At 47.8% G+C, this 23,677-nt stretch overlaps 1 protein-coding gene across 1 annotated transcript in view; it reads right to left on the bottom strand.

Moving 5' to 3' along the window:
• Sdk1 (sidekick cell adhesion molecule 1) overlaps positions 1-23,677 on the bottom strand; it is an 881,670-nt gene that overhangs the window by 118,191 nt on the left and 739,802 nt on the right. The window contains exons 21-23 of the mRNA XM_047533731.1: positions 21,978-22,169; positions 18,952-19,073; positions 688-797 (exon numbers count right to left, since the gene is read on the bottom strand). Of these exons, the coding sequence (XP_047389687.1) occupies positions 688-797; positions 18,952-19,073; positions 21,978-22,169 (424 nt within the window). The remainder of the gene's footprint in view (positions 1-687; positions 798-18,951; positions 19,074-21,977; positions 22,170-23,677) is intronic.

Here is a 23,677-nt window from a genome sequence, read left to right as displayed (position 1 = left end):
AAGATGTAATTTCACCTTTTACTCCCTGAATTAGTAATTCTTATTCTTTCATTCCCTGATCTCAAGAAATGTATCCATCCTGGCAGAACAATGACATTATCAAACTCAACATCTGGTGATAACTGGAAATTTCATCTCTTTCAATGATCTTACGGGAAGTTATAACATCACTAACAGCTCATGATCGCTCTGCCCTCTGTTATGGCCAAGGAATTACTGCCTGGATAAGTTTGGGGATCAAGAAGCAAAAGGTTAAATGGCATGTTAAGTGCTTGATTAGTGAGACTAGCAGCTCCTGGGTCCCGGAAGAGGGAGGCAGAACATTGCTCCTAGGGCTTCTGCTTGGTTTGCACACAGCATGTGAATAGTCCCAAGGGATCTTAGTGCTCTGTAAAGGAGGGCATCACATCTTTGTGGCCCATGGCTCTTGGCTGTTGAACTGAATTAGTGAACCCTTTCATAGGGCATTTGTCTGGCCAGCTCTGGTGGACAGACACAGCCACTCCAACATCCGAGTTACTCCCCGGTGACTGTCCTGCTTCTCAGGGTTTTGATTTGCTGTTTGTTGCTACTTGGAAACTTCTGATTTACATATGTACCACTGGGTTCTGTTGCTAGCCAAAGCCACTGGCTTGAGATGATGTGTCTTCCAGTGGGAGCTTGTCACCTGTCACCTGCTGTTCTCACCTGTAGTGGGTGTAGGGCGTGAGGTTTGGGATTTCCAGCATCTGGGCATCAGGTTCGTTCTCCTCCTCGTACAGGCTGACCCATTCCTCCTCATCACCAATGGCTCCAACCTGTGGGAAAGGATCCTGAAACCAGCTGGACAAGCCACAGGGACCAAGGCTGTCCAGATGCTGAGTCCCTGCTGTGCTTGCATGTGGGAGGACTGGGCAGAGCACCATCTCCTCTGCTCCTGGGATAAGCTGGTCCTGCACATACCATGTTGTGCCCTGGAGATATAAGCTCTTGTCATTCCTACCTCGAGTCTGGGGGGTCTTAGTACAAAGCTCATAGTCAAGACTGGCTCCAGGAGGGTAGGACCTTAGAGTGGAACCTCTGAGGCTTAGAGACCATTGGTGATGGAGAGGACACATCTTATTCTTCCTCCCTTTTAACAAACGAGGACTCAGGCACTGAGAGAAAGTCCCGGGCAGGAAGCTACACTGGGCAGTGATGGAGCCATGGGCCCCAGTGGTCTCAGGGTCTAGAGCTGCTTCCACCACAGGCTGATCCAGGGGCTTCAGTCTCTCTCCTTGCCCATCTGCCCCATCCCACCTCAAGCAGACACCATGAAGACTCCAGGGCTGACCCTGGCATAAGGAATATCCTCCCACAGAGCAGGATGAAGCTTCTGCCCTGGGAGTAGACCTGACAGGCCTCCCCCTTCAAGATTCATAAGAATGGGCTCAGATCAGAGCCACTAGGAAGAGGCACCCCTGCACACAGACTGTCCTTTTGTGGCTCTGCCAATGAGGCCCTGCAGGGTGCCTCCAAGTTCTCCCAGCATGCACCTCTCTGGAGCCCTGGTTCCCACTTTGTTGTCTCTCTTGCTGGTTTTCACCCTCCGTGAACTCCACATCCCGCTGACTCGCTCCGGCAACATTCTCATTACCTGTCACCTCCCCCTAGCCTGACCCTGCCACCGTATCACTCTGGATCATTAATGCAGAATATGGCTTTCCTCCTGCCATGCAGATCTACCCATGCACTTCCCTGCACCTTGCTGGTGCCTCAGGGGCCTGTACCAGCCTGAGAGCACAGGAGAGACACCATGGCCAGGGTCCCTGACAGTTCCCCTGTACAGATTTCTTCATCCCTGCTGCAGGCTAGGCCTTGTGTGACTGTGTGGTCCTGGGGACCCAGGGGACTCATACTGAGGGCAGGCTATGAGCATAGAGGGAGCACGGGGCCAAACAAACTACCCAGCTGGGATCAGTCGGTGCCCTGGCATTTAGCACTTCATAAGTGACTTAAACGACAGGAGAGGAGTGGTGCTCATTAAGTTTGCAGAGGAGAGCAAGCTGGCAGGTGGCCAACTTGCAGAGAATGGCCAGAGAATTTAAAACGACCTTGGTCTAGTGCAGAAATGGACACAAAGGACGAGGAGGGGACGGTAAACACAGCGCTGGCGCCGTGCTTCCTGTGGAAGATGAAAAGCTAAGCACAGAGCTCTAATCACGTTTCCACGTCTAGCACACTTGCAGAAGCGGCAAACTCCTACACACACGTGTTTGCAGCATGGCGTCCATCACAGCCAAAGGTGGAACCCGTGGTGAACAGTGCTGGACATCCCGTCCACACAAGGGAACGCTTGAGCCACCCAGAGGGACGGCGTGCTGATGCAGGCCATCGTGCAGACTGGGGCAGAGGCCAGACCCCAATTCTACACACTAAGGTTCCCCTTCAAGAGCTATCCAGAGCCCACCACCCCACAGAGACGGAACGCAGTGGGGCGGCTGCCAGAGGAAGCGGGTGACGGCTGGTGGGTGCGGGGTCTCCATCTGGGGTGATGCAAAGGTTTCTGAACTAGATGGAGGGGGTGGTGGCCCAGCGCTGCAGATCTACCAACCAGGGAATTTTACTCTTTAAAATGGGTAATTTTATGTCATGTGAATTTCACCTCAATTAAAAAAGAAACATTAAAATAAAATGTGGGATGCTGTCCAAAAACACTTGGTGGGGAAAGAGCAAGAGGTCAGAGGTGAAATGGTTAGTCTTGGATTCTGGGAAGCAGGAAGGAAGTTGGAATGGGAAGAGCGATGAGGAAAAGATAGTGCAGGCTGCCCTGCTGCGGGAGGAGGGGCAGGCCCTTGGCAGCCCTGCAGGCTAGTTCTCTGCACTGTGGTCCCCATAGCAGGTCGCAGTGTGGACCACATAGCTGTACCACCCAGGCTCGACAGCCAGGATGGGCAGGGTGGAGGGGTGCTGTGTGTTTTTTATTTCCTGGCTTTTGCACTTGCATGAGGGAGCAGGCACATGGAGAGTTCAATCCATCCTCCAAGTCCCAGGTCTGTCTGACTATTGGCATGGCAACTCCATTTTCTCTGCCCCACCAAACTCTCCCTTCCAACCTCTACCCACAAAGAAGGCTGGGGTCCTGGGTGTCAGGGCTCTGGCAAGCACTCCCTTGCCTTCCTGCTCCTGCTTTGCTGCCTCTACGTTTGATTCAGTCTGTCTGTATCACTGGCTCTGAATACATTCACCCAGGGTGTGTGTGTGTATGTGTGTGTGTGTGTGTGTGTGTGTGTGTGTGTGTGTGTGTGTTCCTGATACTGTGGACATTTCCCAGCCTATTCAGGAACTAAGTGATCAGGGTGTTCTCTTGGCCATGTGGGTTGCTGCAGGGTCAGTGCTGGTCAGAGCAGAAGCTCTGAGATTCAAGGCCATTCCACCCACATGAACAAGAGGAATGGAAGAGAACTGGCAAGACTTGAGATGCTACCCAAAGGAGAGACAGGCAGGAGAAAAGGGAGGAGCTAAGCTGCTCTTCCAGCAGGGGGCCTGTCACTCCTCAGCAAAAAGGGGAAGACAAGAGTTAGCACAGCAGAAGGCCAGGACAACGAACCTCAGTCCTCCCGGCATGGGAGAGTCCTGGAGGACAGGAGAGGGGTCTCTCCATTTACAGTTCCGAGACCCTATTGCCATCATCCCATGTTCTTGAACTGCCCGCTAGAGAGGGAATCAACTGCAGAGTTTCTGTTTTGCTGAGTGTGAGCTACAATTTCAGGGCAAGGACCAGATGGAGTGGGACAACAGGGAATGGCTGAGGCTGAATCCAAGGTCAAACGTCCCTGCCCTTCCATCTTGCTCAGCCTCCCTTTTCCTAAAGCGATTTGGATGGGGGCCAGTCCATTGGCAAGCCCAGGTGGCGCCACCTGGCTCTGCACTCTGCCTGCCATTCATCCTACCTACCTCTGATTCAGTGCTGCTCTCTTGAAAGCAGCAACACACCCCTGTGAGTATGAGGTGTGTGGGGAGTTATTTTGCTCATCAGTGAGGGAACCTGCAGAATTATAAAATTGGTTTGAAGGGGAACACGAGGGTCAACATTTGTAGAGTCAGTGGAAGAAAGAAGGCCCAAATAAGACCTGGAAGTTAGAAAGAAAACTGGCTACAGAGCAATACAACCATAACCTCTGGCTTAGTCACTTTCAATCTTTATAAGTTATGTTCTAGCATCTCAGAGTCTGGGCTAATAAACAAGTAGCAAGTCAAACACAGTTGGATTCCATCAGGCAGAGTCCCAATGAGCAGTTATCAAACAAGGTTCTGGTAAATCAGGAAACCCTGGACCACGGGCCAGAGTCAGCCCACTCCCTTCTTTTCCTAATAAAGTTTTATTGGAACACAGCCTGCTCAATGGTTTGTGTGTTGCTGATGGCTGCTTTCATGACTCCAAAGCAGCTGAATAGTTACAACAGAATCCATCTGGACAGGAAGTTGAAAAGATTCACTACCTGGCCCTTTACAGAGAGAGTGCCAATGCCTGCTCAAGCACACCAGTCAAAGGGCATGAGGTAAACGACCCCTGCCTCACTTCCCCATCACCCGCCAGTTGTTACAGTCCCTTGCCAATTGCGCAGCCTCAGGGTTTCACTCCTTACTGTGTCCCCAGCATCCCCCCCTAGGCCCCAGTCTCAACTTGGTGCTCAGCCTTGTTTGTTTAACACATGGACACACAACCAAACGTGTGAATGATTTAAAAATCAGTATCAAAAAAGAGATTTTCCAGCATGGAGCTCCAAAAGCAAATTATTACCAAAAATATCCCTTTACTTGTAGACCTCTGGGGGAACAACTTACATTTCCATAATAAAAGGTTTACGTCTTCATCTGAAGAGACCAGAATTCTTCAATCCTTGCTGGCCTCCCCTGGCTTAGTGTAGTTGGACTTCAAGACTGTAGTAACAGAGTGTTCCGGAAGTAACTGGCCACTCACTGACAATGTGCTGGACACAGAGTGAGACAGAGCTCTTTAAAGATAAAACAAATCGAAGTTCCCATGGGGAAGCTGGGATTTTGAAAGGCTTTTCCCCCTTCTTCTTTTAAAGCTAACAAACAGTACTTTATAATACTTATTACAAAAGCAGAAATGCCACATATTTCAAATGCTGCCCAGTAGGGGACAAGTCCTTCAGACCCATTAAGGAGGAGCACGTGGTCCCTCCAGTCCCTTCACTGAAGTGACAGGAGTCCATGCCCTGCCATGTTGCCTAGTAGGGCCATGGCTCTGGCTCGCCTGCTCCCATGTCTAGCCTGTGTTTGGCACCAGCTGACTGGGAGGCTGGGCCCCTCTGGACACGTGCATTCATTTAATAACCAGGGGTCCAGACCTGTCAACCCCTGCTGAGAGGACTTTTCTGTAAGACCTCGAGCATTGTGCCAGGAAAGCTGCTCAGCTCAGCTGGGCCTCGGGAAGTCTCAGGGAGACCTGGTGGCCTGGGAAGGACCTTGAATGCTCCTGCCAGGGTTCAGTGGCTACTCAGAGGACACTCATTAGCCTCATCCAATAGTTGATCCTGCAGATAGAGAGGAAGCACACAGGACTACAGCAGATGGGAGGAGGGAGGAGGAGAATGGAAGGGGAGAGAAAGCAGCTCTCCTTTCATCCAGAGCTAAGGAGAGTGGAAGACTCCAGAGCTCCTTCCATGGAAACCTGCCAACCCAGTGCATCCTGCTTGGTTGAAACTCTGCTGTCAGCAGGAAAACTTGCATGTCTAGCAACTTCCACTGATACCCAGTTCTGTCTTGTTCTGAGTGGAGTTTCCCTGCACACAAGTCAAAGGAAACTTCCCCAAGGGAGGCGAGCTGGAGGGCAGAGGGACAGATGGGGGTTCTGTACCCATGCTTCTGGCAAAAAGCACAGCTTAAGCAGGGAGGAACTCGAGGCCTGTGAGGTCCACATCCAGAGAGCAGCACACTGATGAGCCATTGCAGGCTTCTCCTGAGCTCTCAACTGACCCTAGCTGGTGCCTGCTTCCAAACAGGCCCCAAACTGATTTCCCCACCCTTACCTCCTACTTGCAGTCTTTCTAGGTTTTTTGTTTGCTTGTTTCTTTTTGCTTTTTGTTTTTATTATTTCATATTGTCTATCTCCAGAAGAAGGAGATGGTTGCCTGGTTCCTTCTACCCTAAACTCAGTTCTTGAACGGGGCTCTGCTAATCTCCCTCCAACTTCCCAGTGGTTTCTTTTGATTTCTCCTTTGTTGCCCCTGGCACCCCAAAATGACATACCTCTTTCCCTTCCTCCTTTCTCTCATGGTGGTGAGAGAAAGACTCCTCCTGGGCTCACTCCACTTCAGTGTAGGACGTGAGTTTTGAAGCTCTCACGTGGCCTATGTTGATGGTCAGTAAATTAAGAAGAAAATGTGACATTGTTGTTGCTGTCTTGTGCCAAATCAATGGGTCAGGGCCACCCTGGCTGTTGGCCTCCCAGATCCCCATGGTGACTACAGGCTCTGGCAAGTCAGCATCTCTTGTGAGCAGTGTGACAACCACAGATCTCACAGAGTCTCTCGCTGTGCATCCTTGGAGTGCCACCACTCACCATTCACTTGACACAGGACAGCCTGATTACTGTCCCTGAAGGATAGGTCTCAGAAACGTCTGGGCTTCCATGCTGTACAAGTGAGATGGATCCCAGGGTCTCCGACCATGCAAACACTCAGAGTTGATCCCTCCGACTCAAGCTCTGTCTCATGTTTCCCAGGGTCCAGCCACACTGTTCTGGCCCAGGCTGCCAATTCCCCCTGACTTAATTTTTGCTGTGTCTTAGCGTGTTCAGGCTGCTATAACAAAAACCACCAGTTGAGTGACTTACAACCAACAGAAATTCACTTTTTCCTAGTTCTGGAGGCTGGAAGTCTGAGTCCAGATGACAGCCTGTCAGGTTATGAGAAGACTCTCGGTTTGCACGTGGTTAAATTCTCCTTGAATCCTATGTGGTGGAAAGAGGGTGAGAGCTCTTCGGGGTCCTTTTGATAAGGGCACTAATCTCATTCATGAGGGCTTCCCTCCCAAAGCCCCTCTCCTAAAACCCTCATCTCAGGGGGAGGTTTGGACAGAACTTATGGGACGCTGACATTGAGTTCACAATCCTTTCTTATCTCCCTATGCCCTTATGTTTTAGGCAAATCTGTTCACCATTCTCCAAACGTATCCTCCTAAAGTGGCCTCTCCACTCCTACCCCAAGCCTCCCTCAGGGCTCCAGCTTTCCCCTAGTGCCACTCCTTATGAGTGGCTTCTCCTGGAGGCCACCTGTGCAGCCCAGGATGGTCTCTGTTCAGGAAGCCCATGAAGTACTCCAGTCAGGGCATCCTGTGCTGAGCTTGAGCCCTAAGGCCTTGGGGACAGACCCACAACCTTCTCTCTGCAGCTCCCAGGCCTTCTCTGCCTCCACCACTTGTTCACGCTTGTCTCACACACGGCCGGCTTCCCACATCTGTCATGAACGTTGAGCAGCTGGTGTTCGTGTCTGTTCCACCTCCCACTATATCTAACCCCTCTTGGGACCAGAGAGATGTGATGCCTCCCTGGCCACAGGATGGGACTTGGTGCTAACTTCTCTAAGTCCAGGAGATGTCTGGGAGGTCTTTTCTCTACCACGTGGGATGTGGGATGCTGAGAGCTCAGCCTTCTTGTCCTTAAAGCATGGATGGCAGCAATCACCAGCAAGTGCCATCAGAAGACCCTGAGGGTGAGGTGCCCAGGACACCGTCCCATAAAATGCCCAGGATCCACTTCCCTTAGGGACAGCCTAGCTTAGCAACACTATGCAGGGTGGAGGGTCTGTCTTCCCACTGTGGTCACACAGCTGACACAAGCTCTGATAGCTGCTGCCACCCACCACTGCAAGGGGGATGTCACACCGCATATTGCCAGCCTGAGAAAAACCGAAATCCAAAATTCAGAGTATGGTTTCTCCTGAACGTGTATTGCTTCTGCACCACTGTACAACCTGAAAATTGTAAGTCAAACCCTGGTAAGTCCAGGCCTCTTCCTGGGCCCACTTCCCACCTCGCCAGCTCCTCTGCCCCCCTGCTCCTCTCCTCTGCCTCCTGACAGGCAGCCCCTCCTCTTGAGCTCTGTGAGAAATAAAATTTCTTTGCAATACCACTTATTTGTGGTCTGTTGGCCTCACCATATCAGAATAAGAATAAAATCCACATTTTAAAATAATAGGTGCTATTATTATTATTAATATTAAGGTGCCAGCCATCTCCTCCCTCCAAGCATTCCCCCTCCCATTTTCTCTGCTTGGAACATCTCCTCCCCTTGGAACACCGCTTGCCCTGAAGGTGCATCATGAATTCCACCTCCTGCCTGGCCTGACTACCCCACTCAGTGCCTCGGAGGCTCCCCACACTCTCAGCAACATGCCAGCATGAAGATCCTCACGAATCTCACTGGTACTGATCATCAGATCACATTCAACCCTCCCTCCTGTCCTCTCCAAGAAAGTGAGGGATTCTGCAGAGGAGACTAAGAGTTTCTCACCTTAGGGCTCCACAGTGTGATGCTCCAAACAATAAAACAGTAGGTGCTTAATAAACGTTTGCCGGATGAATGGATGAATGAATGAAACCAATATAAAACCTAATGACCAGAAAAATGAAACACAGGCAAATCTAAAAATCCAAGACGAGACCTAGGATGAAAGGACCAGGGCACAGAGAAGTCCTCAAAAAGAACAGGGAAATATGATGCTCATAAAATTTAATTTGATTTGACAGCTGTGATTTAGGAATACGATTGACCTGGTTCTCAGAAATGACATTTGTAGTGAAATGCTTCCCTCGGTCCTACCTGAGTTGTCACTTATGCTACAGTATTTTCGTCTGCACAGTTTGAAGAGTCCCCTAACAGAACCTAAAAGGATCTGATAGACTAAAGAACAAGGTCACTTGAACCTACTCATCCCATCTGGATTTCCCAAGCTGGTCAAGGATATAAGAGAAAAGTCATTGTAAGAGAGTTATTATGGACAATCAAGCAAACAATAAACATGTTGAAATATTCGAGTATGTATTTCATTGTCACCTGTCACTACAGCACTCAATGCTCACACAGAGATATCACACCAGAACAAAAGACGGAGGCTGTCTTGGCAAATTTGCCCAGATGACCGCAGTATTATTGAAGGACCCATTAGAGCTGATGACAGCTCTCCTATGCATAAGCGACAGACTATTCAAAAATAATGCCTGTCTTTTTCTTCCTATTATGAAAAAGAAATTCAACTTTAGTTGGGTTTATTACAATCACAATGCTGACAGATACTTATCAAAGGGCCACAAACAGCCCTAACATCCCTCCACTAGTAGGAAAGGAGGACATCTGACTGGCGATTAGAAATCCCCAGCTACAGATCTCAAAGTGGGACACACCATCGTTTGACCCACGAACTGCAGGAGATGCAAGACACTGGGGTTTCCTTCCACCTCCACAGGTAACAGGATGCCAGGTGGACAGTGAAGAAAACAAAGGACATGTTTTGAAAGGAAGGGACACTCCTTCAGTTTCTGTCTCCAGGTGGCATTTGTGCAACGACACAACCACATGCACAACAGGCATTTCCTAGCACCTTCCTTGTGTGCACCAGGCCCTGTTCTTCAGGCGGAGGCCAGAGCCCAGACCTGCACAGCAAGGCCCTGTTTTCAGCAAGCTGTTGTTCCTGGGAGGATCAGCGGTAACTACATAATAAATAAATATAGGAAGATATTTGTGACAAAATGGAGTCATGGAAGAGTCCCTTGGCCCCACTGGGTGAATTCAGAGTCAGGTTCAGCTGCATTGGCACCTCTGGCCTGCTGTGGGTGGGGACAGGAATGGGCAAATTCTTCTGCAGAGATGGGCTGCCTCCCCCAGGGCCAGGTGAAGCCTGGGAGCCCAGGGTGCTTGTGGCAAGTCCTCTTGCCATTCCTGAAGTTAATTTCTACTGGGAAAAGGAGACAAGAAACAACTGGACTTGACATTTTCAAGCTGTGGGACTTTATGGTTCCATATGGGTGGAATTTAAGTATCATATTCACCTTCCACTGATATTCTGGGTGCCCAAGGTGATTTCTGGCCCCAGAAGTGTGGAGCTCTTTCTGGGCTACAAATCCGTGGGCTCATTGAGAACCTGGGTCATCTTGGTTCTTTGACCACAAAGGCCAACATGGGGACCTCGTGTCTCCCACTGTCCTCTAAGCTGTGTGAAGCTGACCTTGCCTGGGTGCTGGTCTGACCCGGGCCTTAAGCCTGAGCCTGCCCTGGTGGCCTGCTCGGTCTTCCAGGCGTTTCTGGGGCTCAGCCCTGCACTATCTCGCCAGGCCTTTCCCCAGGAGTGGAATCTTTCCTCTACAGCCCTCTTTAAAGGTGCTTGCCTTGCTTTCATTATTGTTATTATTATGAGCTTTCATCTATTAAGTGCCTAAGATGTGCTAGTCTCAGGCTAAAGTTTTAAATGTATCCTTACTCTCCCAATTTTGGGATGAAGAAACGGGGGCTAAGAAATGTTTTCTTTCTTGCCTCAGCATGGCTGGTTCTCCAGCCCCCATTCCTCACCCACCGCCGACAGCCAGCTCTGAAGGACACTCCTTTCCTATCACAACCCTTTGCCAGGAGGATGGCCCATTCCTAAAGTACCTACTGTGCTTTAATCACTGACCTGTCCCTCCCCTGGCCTTTCCCAGGGCCACAGAGATCCAAGGAGGTCCAAATGGTTCCACCTGCAACATTGAAGCCCAGTTAAGCTAGAAGGACAGAGGCTAAAGGAGAGAGGCCCATGTGGGGATCTGAGCCTCTCAGTCCAAGGAACCTTAGGCATTTAAAGCATTGACATTGTTCAACTTGCTATTTTTAACACTTCTACTCACCCTTAAGAGAACAAAACAACTTCAAATATAGATGTTCCTAACTCATGATGAGGTTAGTTCCGATAAGCCAATTCTGAGCTGAAAAGAACTGAAGTGTAAAATGCATTTAATACACCTGACCCACCAAACAGCCTTGTGTTGCACAGTCTGCCTCTGACCTACTCAGCGCACTGACCTTAGCCTGTGGTTGGGCAAAATCATTGAACTCAAAGCTTCAAAATCATTGAACTTATAATAAAGCATTGACTCTCTCATGGACACACAGATGGGCATTTCGTAGACATGATGGGATGAAAAAACACAAAACGCCGCTATCCCAAAACCCTGGCAACACAGGACACTGTACAGAATTGCCTCACACTGTCCTCAAGTGGACAGTTTGCAAGGTGAACCATCTCAAGTTGGGGAGCATCCCTGCATTCAAAGGGAAGTGGATCCTGCAACATTTTAGGACAACTGTCCATTTCACACATGCCCACTCCACCTTCAGTTTAAGACTTTTTTTTTCAGTACTGGGGATGGAGCTGAGGACCTTATGCATGCTAGGCAAGTGCTCTACCACTGAGCCACATCCCTGGCCCCTACTGCTGCTTTGGGACTCCGGCCCTTTGCTCTGAGGCAGTGCCTCTGGCCTTGAGGCCTGGGCATCTGGTTTCTTCCATGAATCTCTTTCCTCCTCCACCGAGGCAGGCACTGTTCTTTATTATTTCTGGGGTTCTAAAGTCCAGTCCAGATCTGGGGCCCAGGGAGAGATCAACTCATGGAGGATGGACACAGAAGTGTGACAGAAGCAAAACCACGTGGAGGGAGCAGAGGGGACTCTAATCCCAGAAATTTCAGGCAGGACATTTGATTTTGACTCCCTGGTGGCTTAGGCAGAAGAGGACACCCTGGGACATATATGTGTCAGCTTCTGACAGACACGGACAGGATCATCTGCAGAGACATTTTCCCTAGAATTCACCTCAAGGGGAAATGTATTGCGAGTGGCATTGGATCAAGGGCGTGTTAGACAGACAGAAGGCCCCAGACAGCCCAGCCCGCAAGACGTCCTCACAGGTGAGCGCATCAGCAAACAGAAAAATCAAAGAGCCGTCGGTGGCCTTCCATCCATCAGCCTGCCACCCAGTCCCGGGGTGTGAGGAGACAGACAGCATTACTGTGCGACCACGCTTCAGCAAGGAATGTGTCACTCCAAAGGGCGTCAGCACAGACAAGCCCAGCAACCTTGGCATCTGTAAGCATTAGTCCTGGGTACACCAGGGCCGCTCATCTCCACTGTTCCTTAGTTACCGAGAGACCAGCGCTGAGCCGACTTGCGCTGTGTTTTATTAGCCCATAACACTCTCTAAAACAGCTCCTTTTAAGAAAATGGCTACCATTATGCACAAATAAGTGCTAACTGGGCTTTTTCCCTCTGCTTTCCACTTCTGGAAAGAAAACAGTTTTATCTGTACCCAAAGTGTTACCACTGGCATCTTCATTACTGAAAAGTCTGCCCAGAGCAGGTTTTTTTTTTTTTTTTTTTTTTTTTTAAATTGGTGCATTTGGAGAAGACTGGATGCTGCTCTGGCTATCAGAGCGTGGCAAATGGCTGTGGGGCTGGGGCTCACCGGGGGAGCGCAGGCAAACAGGGGCACAGATGACAACTGTAACGTTTGCATTCTCCCCTTCTACACCTTGCCATAAAAATGCAGGAAGAGATGTTGTGTTCACTCTGTAGTCAAAGGTTACTAATTAAGCAAAGCATTACTGAACCAGAAATACCTATAAAAGCTTCTTTTTATAATCCACATCTGAGCATCAACGAATTAGAGGGCCTTTCAACGGGCTCCTCCAATACTGAGCATCTTTCAGCCCCAAACTCACGGAGGATAGCTCCAGTCCTAAAATCTTCTTGGTGCACAATTAAAAAAAAAATTCAGAACTTAAAGGAAACTAAAGTGGATCAAAGGGAGGCAAAGCAAAGGGTTTGCTACCACAAGGCATCTTGGGAGGGTCCTTCAGTCCTTGTTCCCGGGAGGCCACTCTTGGGTGCTGCCTGGGTGACATAGCAGAGCCTGGATATGTGGCCCGATGTTGCCCCTTCACCCCAGCCGTGGATGGACTTGTGTGGTCCTTAGTGTTCCCCCGGCAGCCTAGCGAGTTTCTTAAGTCACCCCTGGTTTTATGTTGTACAGATTCATTCTCTTTTGGTTAAATAACTTGGTCTGGTTTTCAATCATCCACTAGATAATCCTAAGAAAATCTCAAGACCGGACAAGGCAAAGGTTAGCCCGACTTCCCATTTTTAGTAAAAACAATCGAAACTTTATTGAGACCTATTTCTGCTCTGGAAGGTATATCACAGCAGAGCGTCCCTTTGAAAATGAATGAATGGCCTCTCTGAAAACAGGTCGAAGGCTTCATGCTAGGCCAGTGCCTCAGGGCTGTGCTGTCTGAGGACTCAGGCAGACAGTGCCCTGACCTGCCCTCGCCATCGCCTGTCATGCTCGTGCCCTGTCCAGAGCCACAGAGCCACAGCCCCCCCTCACTCCCAGCAGCAGGTCTCTGGCCCTGCCTCTCCCCACATGCCACCTCCCAGGCCTTCACCACATTCCATGGGTGGCTCCAATGATCCCCAGGAAATATTCCACTGACGAGTTCCCTGAAGTCATGTGGTCATGTGAACGCAAACAGCACAGGCTTTGGGAGGGGAGGGCAGGAACCTGAGTCCCCACTGGGCACTGCCTTGCTATGTGGCTTTAGGGGAGCTGTCTGCTGAAGTCCTTAGCTGTAAAACAGGAATAACAACACCTGTCTGCCGGGCGCTGAGAGGTACAACATGGTACTCTCTGAGGTATATGCCTTGCTTTCTACAGGGCATGAGGCACCATCCAGAACAAACCTCCTCTAATGGACCTGCCAACCCCTCAGGGTAGCCTGGGGTTCTGTCCCCAGCCCACTTCGTCACCCTGGGAGGGAGCTGGTCACTGGTCCTGCCCAGCCTCTTCCCTGGGAGAGCCCTGGCAGACTCACTCCAGTGGTGCCCATAACAGCCCAGTGTTCCTGAAGACCAGACAGGGGGGCCCTTGAGGCTGTCACTGGTGTGGGTGAAGTCTTCTGGAACATTCTACTCCTACCACATTCAAAAGAAGCACAAGACAAGCCCAGGCTTTCTCTGGTGTAGTAAGCAGCCCTTCTTCATCCCCTAGTTAGGTTCTCATTTGGTAGAGTCTGCTGGTGAGTCAACCCAGATGATGAGGGGAAAAGCTAGTTCTCTTACGTGGTACAAAGATCCAACAGAGAATATAAGCATCATGACCAAACTGTATTCATCTCAGGTCACTGTGATGGGGACACCTTAGAAGAGTAATGTGACCATCTTTCCTACATAGGAAAGCAGAAAAACCAGGTGAATGACTCAATGAATGAAAAAAGTGATTTGATACAATTCAACCTATTTATGATTTTAAAAACCCCAAGAAACAAAACAAAACAAAACAAACACACCAAATCAATACTTAGAAAGGCAGGACTAGAAAGGAATCATCTCAACCCAGTAGTGGCTAGCTGTAACAAAAGATACCTTCCATGAACATTGTACATATCATACTTGATGCTAAAACCTTAAAAGAATTTCTTTAAATATTTAATTTAATTTCTTTAAATAATTTAAAAAACTGCCTTCCAATATTGCTTCAATTTTAAATGATACAGAGGTTCTAGCTCTGCCAGCAGGACTGCAAATAAATAATAAAAAGAAACAAAAAAAGAAAGGATGAAAAGATTTCAGAAGAAGAAACAAACTCACTATTAAAAATCCATGTGAATTTTTTATATAAAAGTATAGGAGAATTAACAAGAGCATTCCTGAAGTTTCGGGCTGCAGCACTATACTCCAGGCTGAGCAGCAGAATGTCCCACTGTAACCAGACAGGAAACTCCATGCTTTATGTCCTTTCTATAGAATGGGACAACAGGGGCCAGAGAAGCACTGTAAGGGCTGGTTGAGCTGGTGTTCCTGCAGGCCAGCGACAAGGGCAGAATGCAGCTAAGAATGCAGACATTTATTAATTCTTATAATGATCTTACAGATAGTCCTGCTGACCTATTCACAGATAAGAAAAATCAGGTTCACAAACGAGTCAAGAATAATGTCCAGGAGGATCCCTGACCTGGAAAGAGGAAGGAGAGTCAGGAGGAGCCAGGTCCTTCTCTTCACATGGCAGTTTTCAGGAATACTCATTGCCCCTCACTTTTCTGCACTTTTGAGAGCCCAGAGGAGGGACCCCCAGTGCGGTGACAAGAAGAAAGATGCTGACACAGTAGATTTAGACAAATGGGGTGACATATCATGTTCCTGGACAGACAGGATCAGTATCATGAGGGACCAAGAAGAGTAGCCCAGAAAATCCTAAAAATCCCAATCTGTGTCTGTGTGTGCGCGCACGCGCGCGCATGGCCCTGAAAAGATTTTACAAGATATTAAAACATTTTAAGACCTCTATAATTAAATAATGTAGAATTAGTGCATGAATAACTAGACTAATAGAACAGAATAAAAAGTTCAGAAATAGATCCAAGTGCATATGAGAATTTAATGTTACAAATCAGGAGGAGGAAAAAAAGGGGAAAAAATGAATGTTTTACAAAAGGGCCTTGGGACAATTACATAGCTCTTTGCAAAATGATAAAAATGGATTCATACCTCACTTCATATATAAGGAGAAGTTGTCAGTGGATGGAGTTCTACATGTAAAAATGAAATCATAAAAGTGGTGGCAGCAAATGGGATGAATTCCTTTATAACCCAAAAGTGAGGAAAACCTTCCTATCTATGATTCAAAAATCCAAAAGCAAGCAAGAGAAGATTCATAAGTTAGACTTCAATTCTTTTTTGCATGGCAAACATAACATACATATTTCTCATGGGAATGCAAAACATTGCCACCTTCTACAAGATGTAGAAGTGGGATTTGGCAATGTCTAGAAAGTTCCCACCTGCAATCACTGTTTGATCCAGCAATCTCACTTCTGAGAATATACCCCAAAGATACAGTGGCAAAAACACAAAATGGTCATGCAAAGGCTGAAAACAATCTTCTGGCAGAATAACGTGTCCCAAATATGTCCATGCCCTAGTCCCTAGAACCTGTGTGTATGTTTTCTCACCTGGTAGAGGGACTTTGCAGATATGATTAAGGTTAAGAGCCCTAAAACCAGATTGTCCAAGTGGATCCAAAGCAAGCAGAGGAGTCCTTAAAAGAAGAGTGCCAGTGACAAGGCGAAGGACAGAATCAAAGTCTGAGACTCAACTCACTGTGAGAGGCTGTGTGAGGCACAGAATATGGTGGCTTGTAGCAGCTGGATGGCTCTGGCTGACAGAGGCTCAGAAACGCCATCTTAGTCCTACAACTACAAGGAACTGTATTCTGCTAACATCTTGATGAGTCTGGAAGTGAGAGTCTAGAAGAGACCCTGCCCTGGGAATGCCTCGAGTTTAGCCCATGAAACCCACATTGGACTTGTGACCTATAGAACTATAAGACGATACATTTGTGTTGCCTAAACCACTAAGTGTTTGTGATTTGTGAGGGCAGTGATATAAAATTCATACCCACTCCAAATGCCCCCCACTAGAGGGTTAGCTAAGTGACAACCCCAGGCTCATGCCCTCTGGGGAGAAGTGCCCACATACAGGAAGTCGTGAGCTATCTACACAGATGACAGTGTGCTTCAGGAGGCTGTCACACAAGGAGAGTGAAGTTCAAGATGCTGCACTCTATGTAAGAAAGGGGATATGAATACACGTATTTGCTTATGTTGTTGAAAAAAAAAAAGATAAACCCCAATCCTAATACACATGGCTATCTATGGGGGACAGGAAGCAGGATGAAAGGGGCAAAGGTAAACACAAACTTCTCTGAATGTAACTTTTTAAAAAACATTGTTTTGACTTTGAGATAATGAATGAGTTACATGCTCAAAAAATAAATTAAAAATGTTCTAGCAATATTTCTAAAGTAAAATGATCTGAAAATATTTTTATTGGTTCTTATAAGCAAAATGATTTTTAAAGAAATCAGTCATTAAAAATTGAAGCAAAGGAACAAAATGCCTGAAACAAATGTACTTAATTCTTTATTAAGCTGGTGGTGACACAGTCACAGAAAGAAAGAATTACACGATGTGACTTCAGAACACAGCATTTGGACTACACATGCATGATAAAATGTATCTTAAAGACAAACACTCAAATTGCATTTGGTAGTCTTATTTAGTTATACCATTGAAATCACCATTTTGAAACTCTAAATAGTCACATAGAATAAATATGGATGGGTTTCTAAAAACACTATTTTAGCATAAGAGAAGTGATATTTAATATATAAATTCAGGAATAATCATCTTAAAATTGAAAGGAAATATTGGTATGATTCATCATATATCAAAAAATATTGTTTCCTCTCTCTGCCCACAGGAAAGGTCTAGAAGCAATGACTAATAGGTAGCAAAAAGCAACATCCCCTTATTGCCAGGTTACAGTCCTTTAAGACCCCTCAACACTAAATGAAGCCACGGCCCATTAGATGGAGGGATGGCTCCACCCGAGCTTGGGGCAGGAAAGTACAAGCTGGGCCTGGGACACCAGCTGCCTCTGAAAGCAAAGCAGTCAACAAGAACAGGTAGCTTCGAATACAGGGCCCCAGGACAAGAAAGGCTGCCCAGCCTAAAAGATGGATGAATTTGGGGCTCAAAAAAGAATAAGGACTGCAGGCACCTGAAACGCACTGACTATAACTCTATGCTTCCATAACAAAACAGTAAAGAGATAGCAGGGCAAAAAGAAGAAGGAAAGAAAAATCTGTCTAACATTCAAAGTAACAGGGATAATTGGTAATTAAAGGAAAAGATATCAAGCTTCTTCTACATTTTCTTCTAAGAGTTTCAAAGTTTGCTTCTATCATTTTGGTTTTCATCCACTGGGGATTGATTTTCTTGATTAGATGTGAAGTAGGGATACGCTGTTACTTTTCTAAGTAAATAAATGTTCTAGCCTCATTTAAGGATGGGTCCCATGTAGGAGGTTCACACTTTGAGGAACCTATGTAGGATTCCAGAAACTTTTGCTTAATGAAACTTGCTAAGATGTGTAGGACTCCGTGCTGATTTATGGCCAGTTTTAGGCGTGACAGCCTTACCATCATCCAGTGCCAGCACAGGCCTTAAAGCCACTACGGTTTCACTGCAGACAATCACTGCTTGGAAACATTACTGCTCTCGTAATCTGGCTCTTTTTTATTCTCTTGCTTTTATTAGAAACAGAACAGGCAGGCTGTGGTATTCACCTCTGTCAGTGGGGTCCTTTCCAGGTATAGCCCTATCGCAGACACCCCAGCCTGCCATGCTGCTATGGTCTTGGCATCAGACTAGAGTCTTCCACGGTTCGCTCTGGGACCCTGTGTGCTCTGCGCCCACTCTGTTACTCACTTCTCACCTCTCTGTGCTGCCTCCTGGGCCTCCTGCTGCCCTTCAAACCCACCTGAGAGTCCTTCCTGAGAACCAGAGGTCCTTCCTCCCACCAGAACTTTTCCCTGTTACAGCAGAAACCTGTTTTTGCTTATTGCTGAATCCTCCATGCCTAAAATAGTGCTCAGAGATAGAACATGCTCCAGAAATATTGTTGAATGAATGCATATTTTTGACAGACAAGTTGTACTAAACAGTCAATCCCATCAGTATATTTGGTAGTTGATGTGATGCAGAAGTTTTAAAAAATCAGTCAAAAATCAGAAAATTGTGTTTTCAAATTAGGGTACCTGTTTTGGAACACAAGTTGAATTTTAACTCTTATTCTCACTCTTTTGATCACCCAGTAGGACCCTGGTCTAACATTCTGTTTTCCCTGGTCTTGGCACATCCTGTCCCCAGAATCTGAGTTTGTTCTATTCTCTACTTCTCCTCTAAGCGTGATCACATCAACTGCCCCTAAGTCCTTGCTGCTGCTAATGGGATGTCCTGCACGCATCACTCAACTGTTCTTCAAGGACAGGGCCCTGTGATACTTTCTGGAGACTCCAGCTTCTGATTTTACGAGACACATACCTGCCCCTCCACAATCCATCTGGAGATGGATGTCTTCCCATCATAGCCTGGCCGGAACTGCAGAGTGGCTGAGCGAGGGCTGATGTTGGAAATGACCAGGTTGGATGGTGCCCCGGGAAGGTCTAGAGATGAACGAGAGAGGGAGGTGGAGTTTAATTCTATCACAACTCAGGCAGGCATCAAACATGTCAGCTTTGTGCCAGTTTCTATACCAAGAAAGAGTTAGTTTTCAAAACCATGAAAGTGAGAAGTAGCAGGACTTCCCCAAGGACAGACTCAAGCATGATTTTTGCTTTAACAAGGTCACCCACCAGGTTCCAGGTCACCTGAAGTGGCCTTGGAAGCACATGCCTCATTTCTTTCTGGACAGTCAAGGTAGTCAATAGGTTCTTGTTGAATGAGCAAAGGGTGAATGAACGTAATTTCTCCCAACTGCTGAAACCACCAAGAGTTGTTTCCAACTTTCTTTCATCATTCTCATGATGCCCTGGGAAGTAGAGTGGGGGAGGACAGGGGCAAGGATGCCTTCTAGGTAGCATGACATGGCAGGTGTTCAGATCTTAGGCTTAGGCTTCTTGGGTCTGGTTTCCAAGACAACCAAATGCAGGTGACAGTGCAGAACTCTTCCCACTCTGTGGGTCTTCTGTTGCTCTGGCAACAAGGTGGAAGGTGGGTCTGCACAGAAGGAGGCTGCCATCAGCTAAGCCTCACTGTGGCTCTTGTCTTCTCCCAGACTAGACACCCTTGGGTGGGCTGCTCCCCGAAGAACCTCTCTGGCACACAAGTGCAATGCTGTGTGTTTGATCAGAGTTCTAATATTATTCACATGACAATTTTATATTATTTGTTAGGCAATACAAAATACCCTAGAGAAAGATAATGGGATAAAATGAAGAAAAGCAAAATGCGATAGATATGAGCTGGCTTTCTACCTGCAGCATTTCTAGGGAGCGACTTCCTAACGGGCATCGCTGGGGGCATTTAAAATCTTGCCAGGGACAATAAAACCACTTAGTCATCAGATCAGTATCGGTACAGGCAGGGTCCCTAGGATCTCAAGGGTCCTTCTGCATTTCGTTTAATGAATTTGAAGCAGAAATTGTTTAAACTGGAGGACAAGAGACTCTTTTCATTATATTCCTCAGCTCTCAATCACTAATGGATGTGAACCTCAAGAAGGGCAAACACAGCTCCCTACAAGAGTCTGTCGTCATAGTGTGCTGCCTGCAGCTGATTCCCATGCTCAGGTATGCCACAGGGGCTCTCCTGCTGCAGGTGACCTGTCCTGCAAACACAGAACAGCAGCCCCACCTCCCTTTACCTTGACTGTCAGGGCCAATCCGTTTGCCCCAGCTCTCCCTGCTGCAGGTCCAGGTGTGGCACGGACAGAGTAATGCTGGATGCAGAGGCCACCTGGAGGTCAGTAAGCCCAGTCTCCTGTCCTGGATGGACAGAGTCCAAGCCATCCCAGGAAAACCCTGGTAATACACACGGGTGTGCTTCCCATGCTGCCCTGTCAGTGTGTGTAGCCCTTTTAACAAATTAAATGGTGCTGCCACCATCACCAGTGTTCTGAGAGTACTAATGATATTTCAAATATGTGCTTTGGGAACTGGCTTGAAACACTTTAAATATGTGTTATGGGAACTGACTACTTGTGCAAGATAAATGAAGAGATGAAAAAGAATCCTTCTGGAGGTCGAAGACCTAAAACAAGGCTCAACGGCCTTAGAGCAGCAGTTCTTATGTGGCATCCGGCTGGGGCCGCAGCACCTGAGCACTGATGACCCCAGGGTCATTGCAGATCAGACCCTGGGGGCAGCCCTGCTTCAGGACAAGCCTATGAATTTTGTGCAGAGGTGGTGTGAGGGCCACAGACTGGGTGGGCAGAAAAACACCCCAGGATTCCCTGCTGGGGGCGGCCCTGTCTGAGGGAGCATTCCTTCAGCAAGTGCCAGGGAGGGCAGTGTCTGGTGGCAGAGAGATCACAAACAACCTGGCAACTGAGGGACACCAGGGGAGGTACAGGATGGTGATCGTGGCTCACGTGGGGACTTTCGCTGTCTGTTTTATGTATCGTGTGTTCTCTTTCAATCACGCATGCCCCTCTCCCAAGAGAATAGTTGGATCATGAAACCTGAACTGAAAGTGGGGTGAGTTTGGGGACAGGTGTGGCTTACCATGGGCCTTTCAGACCCTACACATGAAGCAGTCCTACTTTTCTCAAATACCCAAATAAGGCCACTTGACATCTTTTAAATGGCAGGAGACTTAAAGCTTTAATTAAAGAAATGCTCTGACATCCCCAAGATATTTTCTCACATTCACATGTATTTATAATTCTCTGGAAAAAACACCTTCATTTTAAACATAAACTTTAACATTGGAGAAAAAAGAGATGGGTAGCAATTTTCTAAAGCTGGATTGAGTGTATGGAACATTTACGGAGATAAGCTGAATTTCAAAAGGACAGGTAAGAGCCTGGCAGCACCAAAGAGCCAACCGGCGAGGGTGGCTTGCCAAGTGCACACACCCAGCTCTGACCCCTGCCCCTTGGCCTGTTCGGAATTCCCACTGTCTCATGCTTCTTTTTCTGCTTCCTCAATTTTTACTGCTTTGTAAAGTGAGTAAAGCTCTATGCTTCCTATTCTTAATGGCAACCTGAGTATTTCCTATTTCTTGCTCCCAAAGATGTCTGCCTGCATATGGTCCTTGGCTGGTGGGGCCCCTGACCGGCAGGAACCTGAGGCTCTCCAGTCCAGGATCAGGCTTCATGGAATCAGTATCTCTCCTTTCCCTTCAGCACATATCCACTCTCAGGAGAGACAAGGGCATGCCCCATTGGATATGCTGGAAAGCTAGGCTGCAGGCGGATCGATGCCTGCTTGCCTTCCTGTCCAGAGTAGTCCAGCAGGAGGCTGACACCCCACCCTGTTGAAGGCACTCAGGAACGCCATTGACCTTGAGGGTCAGGAATCTCTACAGGAAAGACAAAAGCAGGAAAGGTGCACCCGGATCTTACCAACCTGGGGGGACTCCAGAAGAGATGGTGGATGAGGTGGCCAGGCCCACCCCTGCTGCTGTCAAGGCTGCCACATCAATGGTGTAGGTGGTGAGGGATGACAGTCCTTTGATTTTATATTCATGTGTTGTGCTATTGAGGGTGTGCATGAGCCGAGAGTCATTCTTCCCATACACCTCCCAGGAAATCTGATAGCCTGAAAGGACAGACAAGAGTTGAGTCGGGACTTCCACCAAGCTGAGGATTGAGACTGGATGCCATGCCATCATCTTGGCAGATCTGGGACAGCTGGGGTCAGGGGGAAGCTCAGCTGGATCTGACAAGGTCACAGTGGAATTCATGGCCCTGCCCAAATGGAAGTGAGTCAGGGCTCCTTCCTTTGTGCCCTGTGGAAGTTCACCATGCCCCTTCTCCTTCCTCAGTGGCCTGTCTTTCCCAAACACAATGAGCCTCATGAGGACAGGAACCTGTCTGCTGGTCTGATGGCCCTAGAACCTGGTGTGCAGACCAAGGAGTGACGAGCGATTATCGTCAGCTGCTTGCTTGGCGTAGCTCCTCTTGTCTAGTTATGTGTGGTGCATTCTGTCAATATTTCCATTTTAAGAAGCTGCTATTTTCATTATACTGTGCCCTAAATCAATGGCTTGTGTTTGGGTTGCAGCTAGTTTATGGATCGCTTCTACTTTTTCCTTTTTTAGATGATTGACAGGCCACTCTTCCAGTTTGCAAAGTGCTGTCCTTGGAAAAGTTCCTTTTTACCTGAGTGCATGAATTTTGCTTCTAGCTCTCCCTCTCCCCTTTTTGGATATTCTGTTTTCCTAGCAAAATTTAATTTCCCCCTATACTCTGTTCAGTCCTGCAGGGCTTCAGGATCACAATTTATCCAACTCTCACAATTTGAGGCTTGGAGAAAAAGAGATCTGACTAGTGCCTGAGTCGTCTGCCTCAGAGGGGTAGAGAACGCTTAATGTGTCTTTTAAATAAAGAGGGAGATGGTGATAGAAAGAGCTCTTGGGTCCAAGATACAGGAAAACCGCTGAAAGCGCTTGCTCCCCCTTCTCCTCAGTCAATAAGCTCGGAGATGCTGAAGCACCAGGACGCATCCTAACTTCCTTCTCTTTCTGATGAAAGTAATAAATAAAGCTAGAAGTTGCATTTGCAGGTGAACAAGAATTTAGAGGAAAGCATCTTGGGACTTTAATATTTTAGGGAAAAAAAAAAAAACAAACAAGAAAAAAAACTGTCAAAATCAAGTCCCTGCTCACTGCCCCCATAGTTGTCATGCAGCCCGGTGGCCTCAGTGTGCTGACCCAGACATTCTCAAGCTGGGTGGTTCATCTGGGAACAGCAAAGGAAGAAAGATCCCTGAAGGCTGCTGGCCATGGTGCCTCAGGGCCACCAGAGCACCAGGAATTACAATGGCCAGTGGTTGGGAGGGTGCCACTCTCCTGGGGTCTCTGCTCCAGTCATGTGGACCCCTAAGCCACCCCCCTCTGTGCAGGCTCCCACTTCCTTTGGGACTTAGTCCCTTTTTCCTTCACACAGAGCTGGCTTGCTGACCCCTGGCCACTACCTCCTCCTGACACCCCCAAGCCTGGGTCTCAGCCTCCTCCTCTAACCTGCTGCCCAGCCTGCTCATCTGTATAGACCAGCGCCAAGGTCACCAGGCTCCCCATTAGGTCTTTCTTTTTAGCTAATTTTGGA

The sequence above is a fragment of the Sciurus carolinensis genome, chromosome 18 (assembly GCF_902686445.1).
Source record: "Sciurus carolinensis chromosome 18, mSciCar1.2, whole genome shotgun sequence".
NCBI lineage: Eukaryota > Metazoa > Chordata > Mammalia > Rodentia > Sciuridae > Sciurus > Sciurus carolinensis.
This window is presented reverse-complemented; position numbering and strand designations above follow the sequence as displayed.